This window comes from Moschus berezovskii, chromosome 9 (assembly GCF_049115385.1).
Source record: "Moschus berezovskii isolate FMDL1 chromosome 9, NW_MosBer_1.0, whole genome shotgun sequence".
Classification (NCBI taxonomy): domain Eukaryota; kingdom Metazoa; phylum Chordata; class Mammalia; order Artiodactyla; family Moschidae; genus Moschus; species Moschus berezovskii.
Genome location: NC_142468.1, coordinates 36,081,673 through 36,099,555, shown reverse-complemented (window position 1 = coordinate 36,099,555; position 17,883 = coordinate 36,081,673). Strand labels below are relative to the sequence as shown.

The 17,883-nt window shown below is 42.2% G+C and overlaps 1 protein-coding gene across 4 annotated transcripts in view; it reads left to right on the top strand.

Annotated features, from left to right (window-relative positions):
* Positions 1-2,766: 2,766 nt before the first annotated feature.
* Positions 2,767-17,883, top strand: part of FBXO34 (F-box protein 34) — a 76,175-nt gene continuing 61,058 nt past the window's right edge. For 2 of the 4 annotated variants that reach the window (XM_055437381.1, XM_055437384.1), the window contains exon 1: positions 2,778-2,915. Coding sequence is in view for 1 of the 4 variants with exons in the window: in XM_055437380.1 (XP_055293355.1) it covers positions 2,767-2,915 (149 nt within the window). In the remaining 3 variants the exon portion in view is untranslated. Of the gene's footprint in view, positions 2,916-3,355; positions 3,374-17,883 lie in introns of those variants that run through there. The other 2 variants (XM_055437380.1, XM_055437387.2) reach the window with 2 other exon arrangements.

The window sequence follows — 17,883 nt, the reverse complement described above, 5'->3', positions numbered from 1 at the left end:
CTCAGCTGCTGTGCCCCTGAAGTCCCTTAATCTGTTCTTCTGTCAGCACTGCTTCAATCCCACAACCCCACTGTGTCACACTGGTACCCAAGCAGGCCAGGGAACTCCCTCCCAGGTGTCAGGCATTGCACTGGCTCTACTGGCTTTTTTCAAAGTTTATTCCTGTTGTACAGATGGAGAAACAGAATCAAAGAACTACTTGTCTCAAGTGGTTTCACTGCCTGCTACTCTGACTGTTTTCTTAGAATGCTGCTGCTGCTGCTAAGTCACTTCAGTCGTGTCCGACTCTGTGTGACCCCATAGACGGAAGCCCACCAGGCTCCCCCGTCCCTGGGATTCTCCAGGCAAGAACACTGGAGTGGGTTGCCATTTCCTTCTCCAATGTGTGAAAGTGAAAAGTGAAAGTGAAGTCGCTCAGTCGTGTCCGACCCTCAGCGACCCCATGGATAGTGCTGATTCAAAGTGTGTTCCACTAGGCAGCTTTAGAGTCAGTCTCTGACAAGAGCAGAAATGAGAGGAAGAGTTTCAGAAACTTTACTAGCAATTTGACAGAGTAACTTTATGTGTGCTGAGTTTAATAATCAAGAATTTGGGCTGTTTTAAACAACAATTTCACATTTCTAGAAGTTTTAGTCAGTTATACTATATTTTACAAAATAGTTCACAATCCATTAAATATTAAAAAAATCCCTGCACGACTGGTTCTCAATCAGAGACAGTTTGAAAACCACTGCATTAGACCAGACAGTCTTTAATCAGACTCTTACAGTGAAGATGTACTGGCCACATGGAAACCAGTGTCATTTAATTTTGATATTTGCATTTTTTGCAGTTTCAGTGTCTTTAACCCATCTGCAATTTCCAGTGAGTGATATGGTAAGAGTTCTGGGGTCCTTGCTCAGTTTGACTCTAATAATGAGGCAGGAGATAGATGGGCCCCAGGCTGAACAGTCTCTCCTCTGAGGACAGAAACTCCAAAACAGTAGGAACTCCATAAAAGCAGGATAATGGAGGAGTCCAGGGCCTTTCCAGATAGAAGACGTGTGCATGCTAGGTTGCTTCAGTCGTGTCTGACTCTGTGCATCCCTGTGGACTGTAGCCTGCCAGGCTCCTCTGACCATGGGATTCTCCAGGAAAGAACACTGGAGTGGGTTGCCATGCGCTGCTCCAGGGGATCTTCCCAAGCCAGGGATCGAACCTGCTGTCTTACACCTGCATTGGCAGGGGGGGTTCTTTACCACTAGTGACACCGGTAAGAGACCACATATTCCTCATTTTCAGAGTTAAGGAAAACTCCCTGCCTATATCCATGCTCAGAAAAGGCTCCTTGGAGGTCAAAAGAGAGGGGGCATCACCTCATAGTTAGTGATGTCAGCTGCCCATAAATCTCTTGGCTAGAATTCATCACGGCTAAAAGATACACGCACAGATGGGAGGACCCTGAGAAATATCAACTACAGACTCAGAAACAGGGAAAGCAAGATGATTGGTCAAAGGAAACCTGGAAGTAATGACCCATAAAAGTGACTGCAAACTACCATGAGGGTGCGACTTTTAAAAGTGGCAATACTCTTTCACCTAGAAATTCCATTTCTGGGTATTTATCTTAAAAAATTTACATTCATGAAAATGTCCTATGGTTTCCTTATAATGTCATAAAGAAAATAAGTCTGAGAATGAAGGATTTGGTAAATTTTGTATGTTCACTTAATATAATTTTACACAGCTTCTGAAGTGTTTATGAAGCTTATGTAGAACTAGGAAAAAATAAACGCAAAAACAAAAACAAAAAAGCACCCCAAACCAACAAGGATCCAAAATTGTGTGTACACTATGAGTACAACATTGTAAAATATGCATGAGAAAATGTCTAAAGGAAAATAAGCCGAATGCTGAGTGCCTATGTTAGGGTGAAGGAGTTTTTTTCTTTTATTGTCCTCATGCTTTATGATGTGGTCAAAATTATTTTTACAGTGAACACAATTATCAGTTTAAAGGCTGAGTATAAAATAGTCTTCACTGGCACTCTGATTTGAAAATATTAAATAAAGTACCCAAAACCTCTTTTGTAGTCATCATTTACAATCCCTTCCTCTTCTAAAGATCACATTTTGAGACTGTCAACCTCATTGCTGGGAGGTCTTACTGCCATTGAGGAGGGCATGACAACCCACTCCAGTATTCTTTCCTGGGATTCCCATGGACAGAGGAGCTTTGCAGGCTACAGTCCATGGGGTCACAAGAGTCAGACACGACTGAAGCGACTTAGCATGCACGCACGCATTCCTGCCTTTGTCTAGAAAGAAACATAACGGACATTCCCAATCCCTTCATTTTACAAATAAGAACTCTGAAGCCCAGCTTCCCCAGATAGAAGCAGAACCAAAATCTGAACCCAAGTCTACTAGGTTATCTACCAGTAATTTAACACTATTTACATAGTTTCACCCATATCCACCCACGAGTGTTAGTAGACTTGCCGTTGCTACTGACTGTTGAACCCTGGCTTATTACCATTCTGGCTAGCTTGAGGGGTTGAGTCCTTTCTCTACAGGTCGTGCTCGAGCTTTCACTCTTCACCACGTGGGGGCCAGAAGAAGCCTCACCAGGTTACCTCCCTGTTTTAAGTCCCCGACTCTGAATCCCCAGCGCCCGAAGTGCCGCAGAACCCCGGCAGGGGGCGCTGTGACCCTGACTCCGCGGCCCCTCCCCTGGCCAACCGTCGATTGGGCCGGCGCGTGACGTCACGCCGTTTTAGCCAAACAAATGGGTTTCGGGGCGAGCGTTGGGCTCCGCCGCGCCGCGCTGGGCGCTCGGTCTGTCTCAGCGGTGGGGAGTGAGCCAGGCCTCCCGCCGCCGCCGCCGTATAGGGGTGTGCAGCCCCTGGCCAGGCCGCGGCCGGGGCAGGCGCGCAGGTGGGTCCGGGCCGGGGTGGGGCGTGGCGCGAGAGCAGCGCGGTCGGGGTCCGGCGGCGGCCACCGTGGCCGCTCCCCGCCCCCCGCGCCGCCCGCCTGCGCTCTCGGGGCGCCGGGCGGGTGGGGGCGGGGGTGCCGCCCGCCGGTCCGAGGCTCGGTCCGGGGCAGGGGCGCGGTGGCCTGCAGCGTGTCCGGGGACGGCCTCCGCCTGCACACGGGCCGGGCGCTGAGCGCCCCCGCGGGGCTCGGAGGGTCAGGCGGGCAGGCGGGCGGGAACGGCGTCCCGGGTCTGGGGTGAAGCCGAGGAGATCCGGGATAGGCCCTGAGGAGTTTCGGGATCGTCTCTCCCACCCCCGGGACTGGCGGCCGGTGAGGAAGTCGGGCCCTGGCTGGGGGTTGTTTTGCCCGGTCGCGCCCGCCAGGGCTCGGCCGCTCCGTCCTTCCCTGCCCCAGCGCAGGTGAGCTGGCTGGCGCCTGTCCTTAACCTTCTGTGGGGACCGGGCGGGACGGCGGCTCGGAGGCGCCTCTGGGCTGGTGCAGGTCGACTGCGGTGCCGCCCCGGTCCGCGATGAAGTCACAGTGTTTGGGTCCGCGTGTCTGTGACGTCAGGGGTTACGGGGCGATGATCTATAATGTCACTGCAGGCCCCGGTGGGAACCCTGGCGCGCCGAAGGGCCGGGAGGACCGGGAGGGGAAGGAAAAGAAGTTCAAGCTTCTGTCAACGCCCGGGGTCCCAGAGAATCTGAATCGAAAGTTGTTCGATATCAGCATTTTACAGTTTTAATGTAGTAGTTGGCAAGTTCTTTAACTTCATTTCGAACAAGCATTGTTACACAGTTCAATATAAGACCCATTTGATTGAGGAAAATCTCAATCAGGAGGATTTTTTTTTTTTTTGGTGGGGGTGGATGCTGGGTGTTTGATGTAAATGCTTTTCAGAGAGCTTAACTCGTAGTTTGATGGCTTGTGATCGGAATTGCTGAAAAAGAACCAATTTGAGTGCTGATGATTTCCTTACTCTTTCTTGATAGACGATTTTGAAATAATTTATCTGCGCATTTGCTTTTTTGTGGTTAAGAGAGTGGCTTTTAAGTCAACCTTTTCTTTTGTAAAAAGGAAAAGAGGAGGTCTGAATTAATCCAATATTATTGTTAAATAATAATTAACTGGGGATTTAATTTATCCGGGTTGTCCCTACCCATGGATAATTGAGGGTTTCCTGCGGTTATAGCTCACCAAAAAGGCTTTTTTCTTGTTTTCCTACTAAGACTGGCTGTAACAGTAAAATAATATATACCAGGAACTGCTTGCCTGGACAAGTAACTAAAATTTTGTCTGTAGTGCTTGCAAATATGAAACTACAGAATTTTTAAAAATGCCTTGTCTGTAAATACTGCTTTTCTTCTGAAGCTTTCCAAAGAGATCAGGCTAGAAGAGGAGCTAGACCTGACGTTACTAGCTTCAAGTATTGCAGCATTTCAGTACTTTTGCTCATCATTTCTTCCTCTCTATAAAACCATTTAAATAGGATCTAGTTTGAGAGGTAGATGGCTAAAACTGAAGCATAATTGCAATTTAGTGTCTTCAGCTGGAAGCTCCCATGGGAGTCCTCAGTCCCTCCCCATTGACCTTGACTTATTAGGGGTTTTCTGTTGTTGATACTTCCTTATTTGCTCTTTAAAGGTGATTGAAAAGGTATTGTGTCTCTAGATTTTCATCAACATGCTGGTGAAAGTTATGCTGTGTTTCTTTGTTTACACAGAAAATGAAAGCAGAAATTTAACCTTGTTAATTACTATTAGATTGGACTGGAAGTTTACAAAACAAGACGTTCTTGTAAATCTCATTTTAATACTCACCATACTTTGGGCATTCTACAGCATTGTGTGTCCTATTTTAAAATTACGATATACATATTTTAAAACAGTAGGAATTGTGTGGTGACAGTGTTAAGGGTCTGAAGACATAATTTGATTTTTTGGATCCTCAAGACTGATAAGTACCAAATTAACAATGAAATTGCTAATTTCGAGGGTGTTAATCAGGCTACTCTTTAAAATGAAAGGATCATGACAACATATTTTGTAATGGAGTTGAAGGAGGTACAAAAAGAACACTTTAAAGTATCTTTTCCAATGAGCCTTTCTAGGGGAGGCCACGTGGATGTGTGTAAATTAAATGTACTAGTGTGCATGGGAAGGGGTGAAAGTCAAACTGTGTGTAAGTTGAAAGGCACATAAATGATGATAATAAAATAGCTTCTCCTTGGCAGTGCATTCCCTCCCCACCCATTGTGTTTAGCAGTTTAATGATTTTTTTAAAATGGAAAATGAGTTGATAGGTGGTGAATAAAGGTCTGTATGTATTCTGATATGACTGAGAGACAATGAAAAGTATAAAAAAAACAGCTTTGAATAGTTGTATAACTAAACCAGCCATAACACATAAACATAGTTTGTTTCTACTTTGGGCAAGTTATTTTTCACCCAGGCCTTGCAGTTTTGGGACTAGGAAGCAGCTTTTACTTCTTATAAATGGAAATTTATTTGCGATCAGTATTATTTTGTTATTTTATCCAGTTGCTGTATTTAGGGGACTAAGTTAGCCAATCATTAGTGATACAGCATCTTTCTGACCGATAAAAGCAAATATAAACAATAAAAGTACTAGAAATTCTTTAGGATATGTTTATTGGATCAATTATTCTATTAACACATAGAATTAAAATTCTTATACATATTTTTTACTTTTTTTCTAATTTATGCTTAGCCAGTTTAATTTGTGCAGTTTTGATACTCTAGTAACCCTTAATCTTATTTTCATATCTGTTGGGGAGAGAACATACTAATGGTTAGAGACATCATTCAGTGTTATCTTCCAAAATTTGCAGCTGTTTAGAACCAGACACTTGAGAGAAGCTACTATGGTAGAATGAATGCCTTCCTTGTTAGGTCATGTGTGACAAAGGCAAAATTCAGCAAGTGCATAATCTGCAGTCCTTTGGAAGCAACAATAACAAAAAAAGAGCAAATGAACTCCAAATGCATTTAGGTCATTGGAAATGGAATTCCTGTCAGTTCTTACCCATGCATAATTTATCTTCCCCCACTTTAGTTCATGTTTGTGGTACTTTGAAGCTGGTGAACGGACTGTATTATCTGGGGAAAGCATTAATGATTTAAACGTAGGTGTTTCTTAAAGTCAGTTGAAGGAGTTTGTCACCCTTTCGTTTCTAGGTCCATCTTCTAGTTCGCTTTCCACAGAAGAGGCTCCAGATCTTCCCTTTTGAAATGTTCAGCTCTGGAAACTTAGCACAAACATTTTTCAACCCTCAACACAATGTAGATTTAAATGTGACGAGTTGACTCACTGGAAAAGACTCTGATGCTTGGAAGGTTTGGGGGCGGGAGGAGAAGGGGACGACAGAGAATGAGATGGCTGGATGGCTTCACTGACTCGATGGACATGAGTTTGAGTGAACTCCGGGAGTTTGTGATGGACAGGGAGGCCTGGCCTGGGGGTCACAAAGAGTCGGACACGACTGAGCAACTGAACTGAAGCTCTATTTATGTATCATGTTGTTATCAAGCATGGGTTTTACTCATACAGCAAGCATTTTTGGGTACTCTCTGCCAGGTCCTCAGCCAGGGGCTGGGTGACCTTTGTTTTAACATTCTGTTGGTGTGGAGGGCCATGAGTCTGAAGGGCAAGAATTGGACCAAGAGGATGAACCATTTATGTTACGCAGATTGGTCACACGTTTAGTCTAAAGGTGAGTCAAGGAGGTATTAGAAACTCAGGTAAAAAGAATGAAAAAATTATTTTTTCCCAAGACAGACAAAGGGGTTAGGCTCCACAGACTTGGATTGTTCTAGAATGAAGGGAGCTTAGTGAGTGTACATTTTCTTTCAGGCAACAAGTATTCAAGACCAGAACTAGCCTGTGTAGTCAGTCTAAGACTAGAGAAAGAGCCAGAGAGAAGAGGAATAATCCAGACATCCCTCTAGAGGAATGCATATACCTTCTTTTTCTTCTTAAGATCAGTCCTACTTCTGAAATAATGTGAGCCTCTCACAACCTCATTTCCACTCTGCTTTTTTCCCCCTATCATTTTATATCGAAAATTTCAATCACAGAAAAGTTTCAAGAATTGTTTATACATTGAATACCTAAATACCCACAACCTAGATTTTGTAATTCTTATTTTGCTATATTTACTTTATCTGTCTATCCATTCTGACTTCTCTGTCAGTGTATTTTATCAACCCATCTTATGTTTGGTTGTATTTCAGAGTAAGTATACTTTACCCTTTACTTGAGCATTCCTATCATGAACTGTCTATTTTATAAATAAACAAGTAGTTTAACTTGTCCCTTAGTTTGAACACGTTCATACATCTCTTTAATCCATAACCCTGTGAAGATATAGAACATCACCATCCTTACAGAAAGTTTCTTTGTGCACCTTCCAAGTCAATTTAGTTAAAATTTTAATCTCCTGCAATCTTAACTCCAACCTTCTGAAACTACCTGTTGAAAGGGCCTATTTGTTAGAAGTGAATGTGGCATTATGCTGGGGGTTCAGAATATAAAGAAATGAAGAACACATCCCCTGCTTTATTTAAGCTTATAATTTAGTTTGGATTTTAGTTTGGTGCCTGATAAATAAATGTTCCATGAATTCAGAGGAGGCAACTACGACTGCTGTGAAAGCTCTTTAGGTGTGGGTCTTGGATTGGACTTTTATTTTAGGACCTAAAAAAGATTTTTTTTTTTTCTGAAAGAAGACTGAATAAAAGTTGTGATGTTAAAAAAAAAGAAAGACTTCCTTGGTGGTCCAGTGGTTAAGAATCTGCCTACTAATGCTTTTAAACTGTGGTGCTGGAGAAGACTCTTGAGAGTCCCTTATACTGCAAGGAGATCCAACCAGTCCATTCTAGAGGAGATCAATCCTGGATGTTCATTGGAGGGACTGATGCTAAAGCTGAAACTGCAATACTTTGGCCACCTCATGCGACGAGTTGACTCACTGGAAAAGACTCTGATGCTGGGAAAGGTTGGGGGCGGGAGGAGAAGGGGACGACAGAGAATGAGATGGCTGGATGGCATCACTGACTCTGTGGACATGAGGTTGAGTGTACTCCGGGAGTTGGTGATGGATAGGGAGGCCTGGCGTGCTGTGATTCATGGGGTCGCGGAGAGTCGGACACGACTGAGCGACTGAACTGAACTGAACTAATGCATGGGTTCAGTTGCTGGTCCAAGAAGATTGCATATGCGCAGCAACTAAGCCCCAACTACTGAAGCCTGTGCACCTAGAACCTGTGCTCTGTAACAAGAGACGCCACTGCAATGAGAAGCCACATGCAGCAGTGAAGATCCAGGACAGCCATAAATAAAGAAAACAAAGAAAAATATATGGTATAAAAGAACTGTAGCAGACAAGGGTCCCAATTTTGGAGAGAGTTTGAGCATTATTTTTTTATACAGGATAATCTTTGAGAAAGGAAGTAATATGAAGAATGGATCTTAACCCAGTTGTCATCTTTGGTGTTTAGTTGAACAGAAGGCATCTTCACATTTTTTGAATTCTCTCCTCTTTTGGTTCTTGTCTTTTATTTCTCCTAATTTATCAGCTTTGCTGGCAATTCTTTCTCTTCCAGATCCAAACTATCTAAACCTCTTTTTTAAAAAATTGAAGTATAGTTGCTGTACAATATTATGTAATTTATAATGTGTACAGTTATATGCAGTAGTGTACAATATAATGATTGAATCACAGTTTTTTTTGGGTGGGGGCCATGCTGCACAACATGTGGGGTCTTAGTTCCCTGGCCAGGGAGTGAACGCTCTCCTCTTGGATTAGGAGTGTGGTGTCTTAACCACTGGACTGCCAGGGAAGTCCTACAATTTTTAAAGGTTATACACCACTTATAGTTATTTTAAAATATTGACTATACTTGCTGTGTTATATAATATATCCTTGTAGCTTGTTTTTTACCTAATAGTTTGTACCTCATACTTCTCTACCCCTGTGTATCCTCCTCACCCTCCGCAACTGCAGACCACTAGTTTGTTCTCTAGATCTGTGAGTCTGTCTGAAGCTCTGTTGTTAACTCTTTATTGTGTTCCTTGTAATCTGGCCAGTAGCCTTTTAGGCTTTTCAATTATAATGCTTTCTAGGTCAAGCCTATATCTTTATCCATAAGCTGTTAACTCTTGATAGGTTTCTAACTGCTAATAGGATGGTGCTTTTTTTTTTTGTCTGTGTTGGATCTTAGTTGTACATGCAGGATCTTTGTTGTGGCACATGGGCTTAGTTGTTCCATGGCATGCAGGATCTTAGTTCCCTGACCAGGACTCAAACCCATATCCCTTGCATTGCAAGGTGAATTTTTAACCACTGGACCACCAGGAAAGTCCCAAGATGGTGCTTTTTTTTTTTTTTTTAAATATCCCTGTTTACTTGGTACTTATTTTACAAGAATCCGTAGCAAGAGTATCTGCTGTAAGTAGTTGTAGCAAATGGGATTTATTAAGAAAGAGGTAAACATTGAGTAGGGTAGTGAACAGATTAGACTGAGTTTCTTCCCCACAAGGACATTATAGAACTTGCCTGAGAAGGGGCTACTGCCATTATGGGCTGTGTTGTTGAATCAGAAAGCTGATTCATACATGGCAGAAGTTTTAACTTCTTTGGGCAAGAATATCATTACATGTTACTTTTCACTCTCTGTATCTTAAGTGATCTGCTTTGCCACACTTTGGTCTTAGGTGAAACCTTTGCTTCAAGGGCATCTGAAAAATGTAGTTTTTAGCTGTCCAGCCTCTGTAAAACAGGACGACCATGTGAGAATAGATCAAAGTGAGTATCGAGTGAGTCTACATCAGGAAGCTTCCACAAGCCTCTTATCCTCATCCATCAGAGGGCAGACAGAATGAAAACCACAATCACAGAAAACTAACCAAACTGATCACATGAATCACAGGCTTGTCTAGCTCAATGAAACTATGACCCATGCCATGTAGGGCCACCCAGGAAATACAGGTCATGGTGGAGAGTTCTGACAAAACGTGGTCCACTGGAGAAGGGAATGGCAAACTACTTCAGTATTCTTTCCTTGAGAACCCCATGAACAGTATGAAAAGGCAAAAAGATATGACACCAAGATGAACTCTCCAGGTTGGTAGGTGCCCAGTATGCTGCAGGAAAAGCATAGAGAAATAACTCCAGAAAGAATGAAGAGATGGAGCCAAAGCGAAAACAGTTGTGGATGTGACTGGTGATAGAAGTAAAGTCCAATGCAGTAAAGAACAATATTGCATAGGAAACTGTAATGTTAGGTCCATGAATCAAGGTAAATCAGAAGTGGTCAAACAGGAGATGACAAGAATGAACATCAACATTTTAGGAATCAGTGAACTAAAATGGAGCGGAATGGATAAATTCACATGACCATTATATCTACTACTGCGGGCAACAATCCCTTAGAAGAAATGGAGTAGCCCTCATAGTCAGCAGAGTCCAAAATGCAGTACTTGGGTGCAGGCTCAAAAACGACAGAATGATTTCTGTTTCCAAGGCAAACCATTCAATATCACAGTAATCCAAGTCTCTGCCCCAACCACTAATGCTGAAGAACCTGAAGTTGAATGGTCTGTGATGACCTATAAGACCTTCTAGAACTAACACCAAAAAAGGATGTCCTTTTCATCATAGGGAGCTGAAATGTAAAAGTAGGAAGTCAAGAGATACCTGGAGTAACCTAGGCAAATTTGGCCTTCAAGTACACAATGAAGCAAGGCAAAGGCTAATAGAGTTTTGCCAAGAGAACGCACTGGTCATAGCAAACACCCTCTTCCAACAACGCAAGAGAAGACTCTACATATGGACACCACCAGATGGTCAACACCAAAATCAGATTGATTATATTCATTGCAGTCAAAGATGGAGAAGCTGTATATAGTCAGCAAAAACAAGACTGGGAGCTGACTGTGGCTCAGATCATGAACTTCTTATTGCCAAATACAGACTTAAGTTGAATAAAGTAGGGAAAACCACTAGACCGTTCAGATATGACCTAAGTCAAATCCCTTATGATTATACGGTGAAAGTGAGAAATAGATTTAAGGGACTAGATCTGATAGAGTGCTTGATGAACTATGGATGGAGGTTCGTGACATTGTACAGGAGGCAGTGATCAAGACCATCCCCAAGAAAAGGAAATGCAAAAAAAGCAAAATGGCTGTCTGAGGAGGCCTTACAAATAGCTGTGAAAAGAAGAGAAGCGAAAAGCAAAGGAGAAAAGGAAAGATATACCCTTTTGAATGCAGAGTTCCAAAGAATAGCCTTCCTCAGTGATCAATGCAAAGAAATAGAGGAAAACAACAGAATGGGAAAGACTGGAGATCTCGTCAAGAAAATTAGAGATACCAAGGGAACATTTCATGCAAAGATGGGCTCAATAAAGGACAGAAATGGTATGGACCTAACAGAAGCAGAAGATATTAAGAAGAGGTGGCAAGAATACACAGAAGAACTGTACAAAAAAGATTATCACTACCCAGATAGTCATGATGGTGTGATCACTCACCTAGAGCCAGACATCCTGGAATGTGAAGTCAAGTGGGCCTTAGGAAGCATCACTACAAACAAAGCTAGTGGAGGTGATGGAATTTCAGTTGAGCTATTTCAAATCCTAAAAGATGATGCTGTGAAAGTACTGCACTGAATATGGCAGCAAATTTGGAAAACTCAGCAGTGGCCACAGGACTGGAAAAGGTCAGTTTTCATTCCAATTCCAAAGAAAGGCAATGCCAAAGAAAGCTCAAACTACCGCACAATTGCACTCATCTCACATGCTAGTAAAGTCATGCTCAAAATTCTCCAAGCCAGGCTTCAGCAATATGTGAACCGTGAACTTGCAGATGTTCAAACTGGTTTTAGAAAAGGCAGAGGAACCAGAGATCAAATTGCCAACATCCACTGGATCATCAAAAAAAATAATGTATATTAAATAATTAATAACATAAAAATTGCCTATCTGAAGCTCTGAAATCACTCTTGGAACTACTGTAGGAAATTGATTAGCTGGAGTTTCTGAAGATGATTTTGAGTTTCGTGAGGAAGTCTCAAAGGACACATTTGCTCTATTGTCCAGGAATCAGGAGAGACAAACCTGTTTCCTAAGTAGGGCAAGAGATTTTTATTTCAAGTTCAGTCATCAGAATTATTCTCTGGAGGTTCTTGGTACTTTCTACGTACCACGTCAGCCCTTGGGGATACGTTTCTGTGGTTCAGGCTGCCTTCTAGTAGAAGATCTATACTTTAATCACGGTAGTCTAGCTTATTTGGGATGCTATAAAGACTTGAAAATGGATCCTGAAAATAAATGCGTAGAAAATCTATTGATTTATACTTTAGGAATCATATCTTTCATTTGACATTTTCTTTGCCTATGTTTTATGAAACGGTCCATGGTTATTGTGATAAAATAGTTAAATACCACCATTTTTAACTTGTGGGATTTCAAGTCCTATGTATTTGTTCATTTACTTTAAAAAAGGGAGCATGTTTTATATGCCAGGCATCATGTACAGAGCATTAGTTAACTTCTGTCACATTTTCTCTCAGCATAATTTACAGACCTATATATTCTTTGGCAAGTATCAGTCTTAAATTTAAGAATTTATCCTTTTGTCTTTTGTGTTTTTTTAAATATCTTTTTATTTATTTGGCCGTACCAGGTCTTAGTTGCAGCATGAGGGATCTTTGATCTTCATTGCAGAATGTGGGATCTTTAGTTGCAGCATGTGAACTCTTCATTGGGGCATGTAGGATCTAGTTCTGTGACCAGGGATCAAACCGGGGCCCCCTGCATTGGGAGCATGGAGTCTTAACCACTGGACTACCAGGGAAGTCCCTATCCTTATGTCTTTTTATTGTTTATCTTAACATCTTGTGGATTTTCCCCTTTATGGCAAATATCATTAATAAAATTGATTATTAAAAGTCCCAAGTAAATACTAACTTTTCTGGGAAATTCACATTTTTGTATAAGTAGGAGGGTGTGTGTGTGTGTGTGCTCGGTTGTGTCCGACTCTTTGCGACCCCGTGGACTGTAGCCCGCTAGGCTCCTTTGTCCATGGAATTTTCCAGGCAAGAATACTGTTAGTTCAGTTCAGTCGTGTCCGACTCTTTGCGACCCCATGAATCACAGCACGCCAGGCCTCCCTGTCCATCACCTACTCCCGGAGTTCACTCAAACTCATGTCCATCAAGTCGGTGATGCCATCCAGTCATCTCATTTTCTGTCGTCCCCTTCTCCTCCTGCCCCCAGTCCCTTGCAGCATCAGAGTCTTTTCCAGTGAGTCAGCTCTTCACATGAGGTGGCCAAAGTATTGGAGTTTCAGCTTTAGTTTCAGTCCTTCCAATGAATACCCAGGACTGATCTCCTTTAGAATGGACTGGTTGGATTTCCTTGCAGTCCAAGGGACTCTCAAGAGTCTTCTCCAACACCACAGTTCACAAGCATCAGTTCTTCGGTGCTCAGCTTTCTTCACAGTCCAACTCTCACATCCATACATGACCACGGGAAAAACCATAGCCTTGACTAGATGGACCTTTGTTGGCAAAGTAATGTCTCTGCTTTTTCATATGCTGTCTAGGTTGGTCATAACTTTCCTTCCAAGGAGTAAGCGTCTTTTAATTTCATGGCTGCAATCAACTTCCACAGTGATTTTGGAGCCCCCCAAAATAAAGTCTGACACTGTTTCCACATCTGTTTCCCATGTAAATTGCTATTTCTTACTCCAGGGGATCTTCCTGACCCAGGGATTGAACCCACATCTCTTGCATTGGCAGGCAGATTCTTTACCCCTGAGCCACCAGGGAATCCCATTTATTTATTTATTTTTGGCTGCACTGGGTCTTCATTGCTGTGTTCTGGCCTTTTCTAACTGTGGTGTGTGGGAGCCACTCTTCCATGTGGTTCGCAGGCTTCTCATTTTGGTGGCTTCTGTTGTTGCAAAGCACAGGCTCTAGGCTCTTGGGCTTCGGTAGTTACAGCACTTGGGCTCAGTAGTTGTGGTATACCAGCTTAGTTCCTCTGTTGCATGGGAAATCTTCCTGAACCAGGACCAGGGATCCAGCTCTTGTTTCCTGCATTGGCAAGCAGATTCTAATCCACTGCACCACCAGGAAAGTCCAGGATTTGCACTTTTATTTTAAAAAAGTAGGGCATAAGGTTAAAGTGTACTACTTTTTTTTTTCTTGGTCTTCTGTTTTTTCTTGCGTACATTCCTTAATATGTAGAAGCATATTTCAACTAATCTTAGAATGTCCTTTAATGTAATTGGGGAAAATAATCAATAAATACATTTCTTTTGGTTCCTTTTACATATTTCCTGTGGGTCTCTTAACTTTCTAACCTTTTACTCTCCAGTTGTTAAGTGGGCTTAGATAAATTATATAAAGTATGTTCTGAAAAAAAAAAATTCTCCTGAAGTAATTTTTTGTAGAGTGTTTGTAAAATGTGTTTTCAACTCTATAAATACAAGCTTTTGGTTGTGGCTTGAGGGAAATAAAATTCGTAGTATTTTCCTTTTCAACCAAATGGTATTATGTGTTGTACTTACTTTTGAAGTAGTAAATCCAGTAGCATAAAAGATACTTAATGCATGTTTTCCCATACCACTTGATGAGGTCTTAGAGGTCAGAGACCTCTTAGCTAGTGCATGGCATATAGCACGTTGTACTTGGTAGATCACGTTTTTTCTGTAATCGGAGTGGATCTTGAGAAAGTGTTAGAAAAATTATTAGACTCCCAGTAGCAATATTTTGGCCTGCTGCAGTCAGGGAGAGATTATAATATCATTGTTCTTACTTTTGAAATTTTTCACTCTACAGGTGAAGAAACTTAAGGGGCCAATATTTGTGCTTTAAAGAATAGAGACTGAGATACTTTTCATTGTAGGTAGTATCATCCCACTTTATCTGGAGGATAAATATTTATAGATCTCTGCTTTCTTTCTTTCTTCCCCTTCCTTCTTTCCTTTCTGAAAGAAGTGAAGACCCAATAGACTAAATAATAGAGGAAAAAAGTATATCTTAACACTTAAAGCGAAAAGCAAAGGAGAAAAAAGAAAGATATAAACATCTGAATGCAGAGTTCCAAAGAATAGCAAGGAGAGAGAAGAAAGCCTTCCTCAGTGATCAATGCAAAGAAATAGAGGAAAACAACAGAATAGGAAAACCAAGAGATCTCTTCAAGAAAATTAGAGATTCCAAGGGAACATTTCATGCAAAGATGGACTCAATAAAGGACAGAAATGGTATGGACCTAACAGAAGCAGAAGATATTAAGAAGAGGTGGCAAGAATACACAGAAGAACTGTACAAAAAAGATCTTCACGACCAAGATAGTCACGATAACGTGATCACTGACCTAGAGCCAGACATCTTGGAATGTGAAGTCAAGTGGGCCTTAGAGAGCATCACTACGAACAAAGCTAGTGGAGGTGATGGAATTCCAGTTGAGCTATTTCAAATCTTGAAAGATGATGCTGTGAAGTGCTGCACTCAATATGCCAGCAAATTGGGAAAACTCAGCAGTGGCCCCAGGACTGGAAAAGGTCAGTCTTCATTCCGATCCCAAAGAAAGGGAATGCCAAAGAATGCTCAAACTACCGCACAATTGCACTCATCTCCCACGCTAGTAAAGTCATGCTCAAAATTCTCCAAGCCAGGCTTCAGCAATATGTGAACTGTGAACTCCCAGATGTTCAAGCAGGTTTTAGAAAAGGCAGAGGCACCAGAGATCAAATTGCCAACATCCGCTGGATCATGGAGAAAGCAAGAGAGTTCCAGAAAAACATCTATTTCTGCTTCATTGACTATGCCAAAGCCTTTGACTGTGTGGATCACAGTAAACTGTGGAACATTCTGAAAGCGATGGGAATCCCAGACCACCTGACCTGCCTCTTGAGAAACCTGTATGCAGGTCAGGAAGCAACAGTCAGAACTGGACATGGAACAACAGACTGGTTCCAAATAGGAAAAGGAGTGCGTCAAGGCTGTATATTGTCACCTTGCTTATTTAACTTATATGCAGAGTACATCATGAGGAACGCTGGGCTGGAAGAAGCACAGGCTGGAATCAAGATTGCTGGGAGAAATATCAATAACCTCAGATATGCAGATGACACCACCCTTATGGCAGAGAGTGAAGAGGAACTAAAAAGCCTCTTGATGAAAGTGAAAGAGGAGAGTGAAAAGGTTGGCTTGAAGCTCAACATTCAGAAAACGAAGATCATGGCATCTGGCCCCATCGCTTCATGGGAAATAGATGGAAAAACAGTGGAAACTGTGTCAGACTTTATTTTTTGGTGCTCCAAAATCACTGCAGATGCTGATTGCAGCCATGAAATTAAAAGACGCTTGCTCCTTGGAAGGAAAGTTATGACCAACCTTGATAATATATTAAAAAGCAGAGACATTACTTTGCCAACAAAGGTCTGTCTAGTCAAGGCTATGGTTTTTCCCGTGGTCATGTATGGATGTGAGAGTTGGACTGTGAAGAAAGCTGATTGCCAAAGAATTGATGCTTTTGAACTGTGGTGCTGGAGAAGACTCTTGAGAGTCCCTTGGACTGCAAGGAGATCCAACCAGTCCATTCTAAGGGAGATCGATCCTGGGTGTTCATTGGAAGGACTGATGCTAAAGCTGAAACTGCAATACTTTGGCCACCTCATGCGACGAGTTGACTCACTGGAAAAGACTCTGATGCTGGGAAGGGTTGGGAGCGGGAGGAGAAGGGGACGACCGAGAATGAGATGGCTGGATGGCATCACCGACTCTGTGGACATGAGTTTGAGTGAACTCCGGGAGTTGGTGATGGACAGGGAGGCCTGGTGTGCTGTGATTCATGGGGTCGCGGAGAGTCGGACACGACTGAGCGACTGAACTGAACTGAACTAACACTTTAAAGATGTTTGTAGTGAACCTTCGGCCCCTTGCTGAGGCCTTCATAGTTTAGGATAGAAAGTGGTGCATGTCATGTTCTTTCCTGTGTCCTTAGCTAAACATTTGTTGAATGAATTTATATATGCTTAGTTGCTCAATCGTGTCTGACTCTTTGTGACCCTTTGAACTGTAGCCTGCCAGACTTGTCTGTTCAGGGGATTTTCCTGGCAAGAATACTGGAATAGGTTGCCTTTTGCGCCTCCAGGGGGTCGTCTGTTCCAGGGATCGAACCCACATCTCTTGAGTTTCCTGCATTGCAGGCGGATTCTTTACCACTGAGTCATATATATATTTTGCTGGCACAGATTTTTTTTTTTTGGAGAACATGATAAGAGACATTTTTGCTTATTTGTTAGGTAATGGTGGTGCAGGCAAGTGCTTGTCTTAGCCTGTCCCATGTGCCTAGATAAATTTTCATTTCTTATTCCCTCACCTCTTTCAAATCTCTTCTTAAACAGCACCTTCTCAAGGAAGCCTACTCTGATCACCCTGTCTAAAATGGCAATTGCCACTTTCTTCCTGCACTTCCAAGTTGCCTTACACTAGTCAGTTTTCTCTCATAATTATTACCTCCTTGAAACATATATTGTGAACACTACTTATTGTGATTATTGTTTTTCTTACTACCAAAGTGTAAATTCCTTGAGGGCTTTGATAATTTGTTCACTTTATTCTCAGAGCTTCAAAGATGCTTATTTAACAAATGCTTGTTGAATGAATGAAGGTTGGAAAGAATGTACCATGGTAAAATTAGCTATAAAATAATTTACATTAAAATTTATATTTAAAAGTACCTCCATTGTTTAAGAAGTTTTGTTTTTGTTGATCTTTGTGTTCTATAATGTGTGCGTGTGTGCTCGGTCATATCTGACTCTTTACAACCCCGTGGACTGTAGCCCGCCAGATTCCTGTGTCTGTGGAATTTTCCAGGCAAGAATGCTGGAG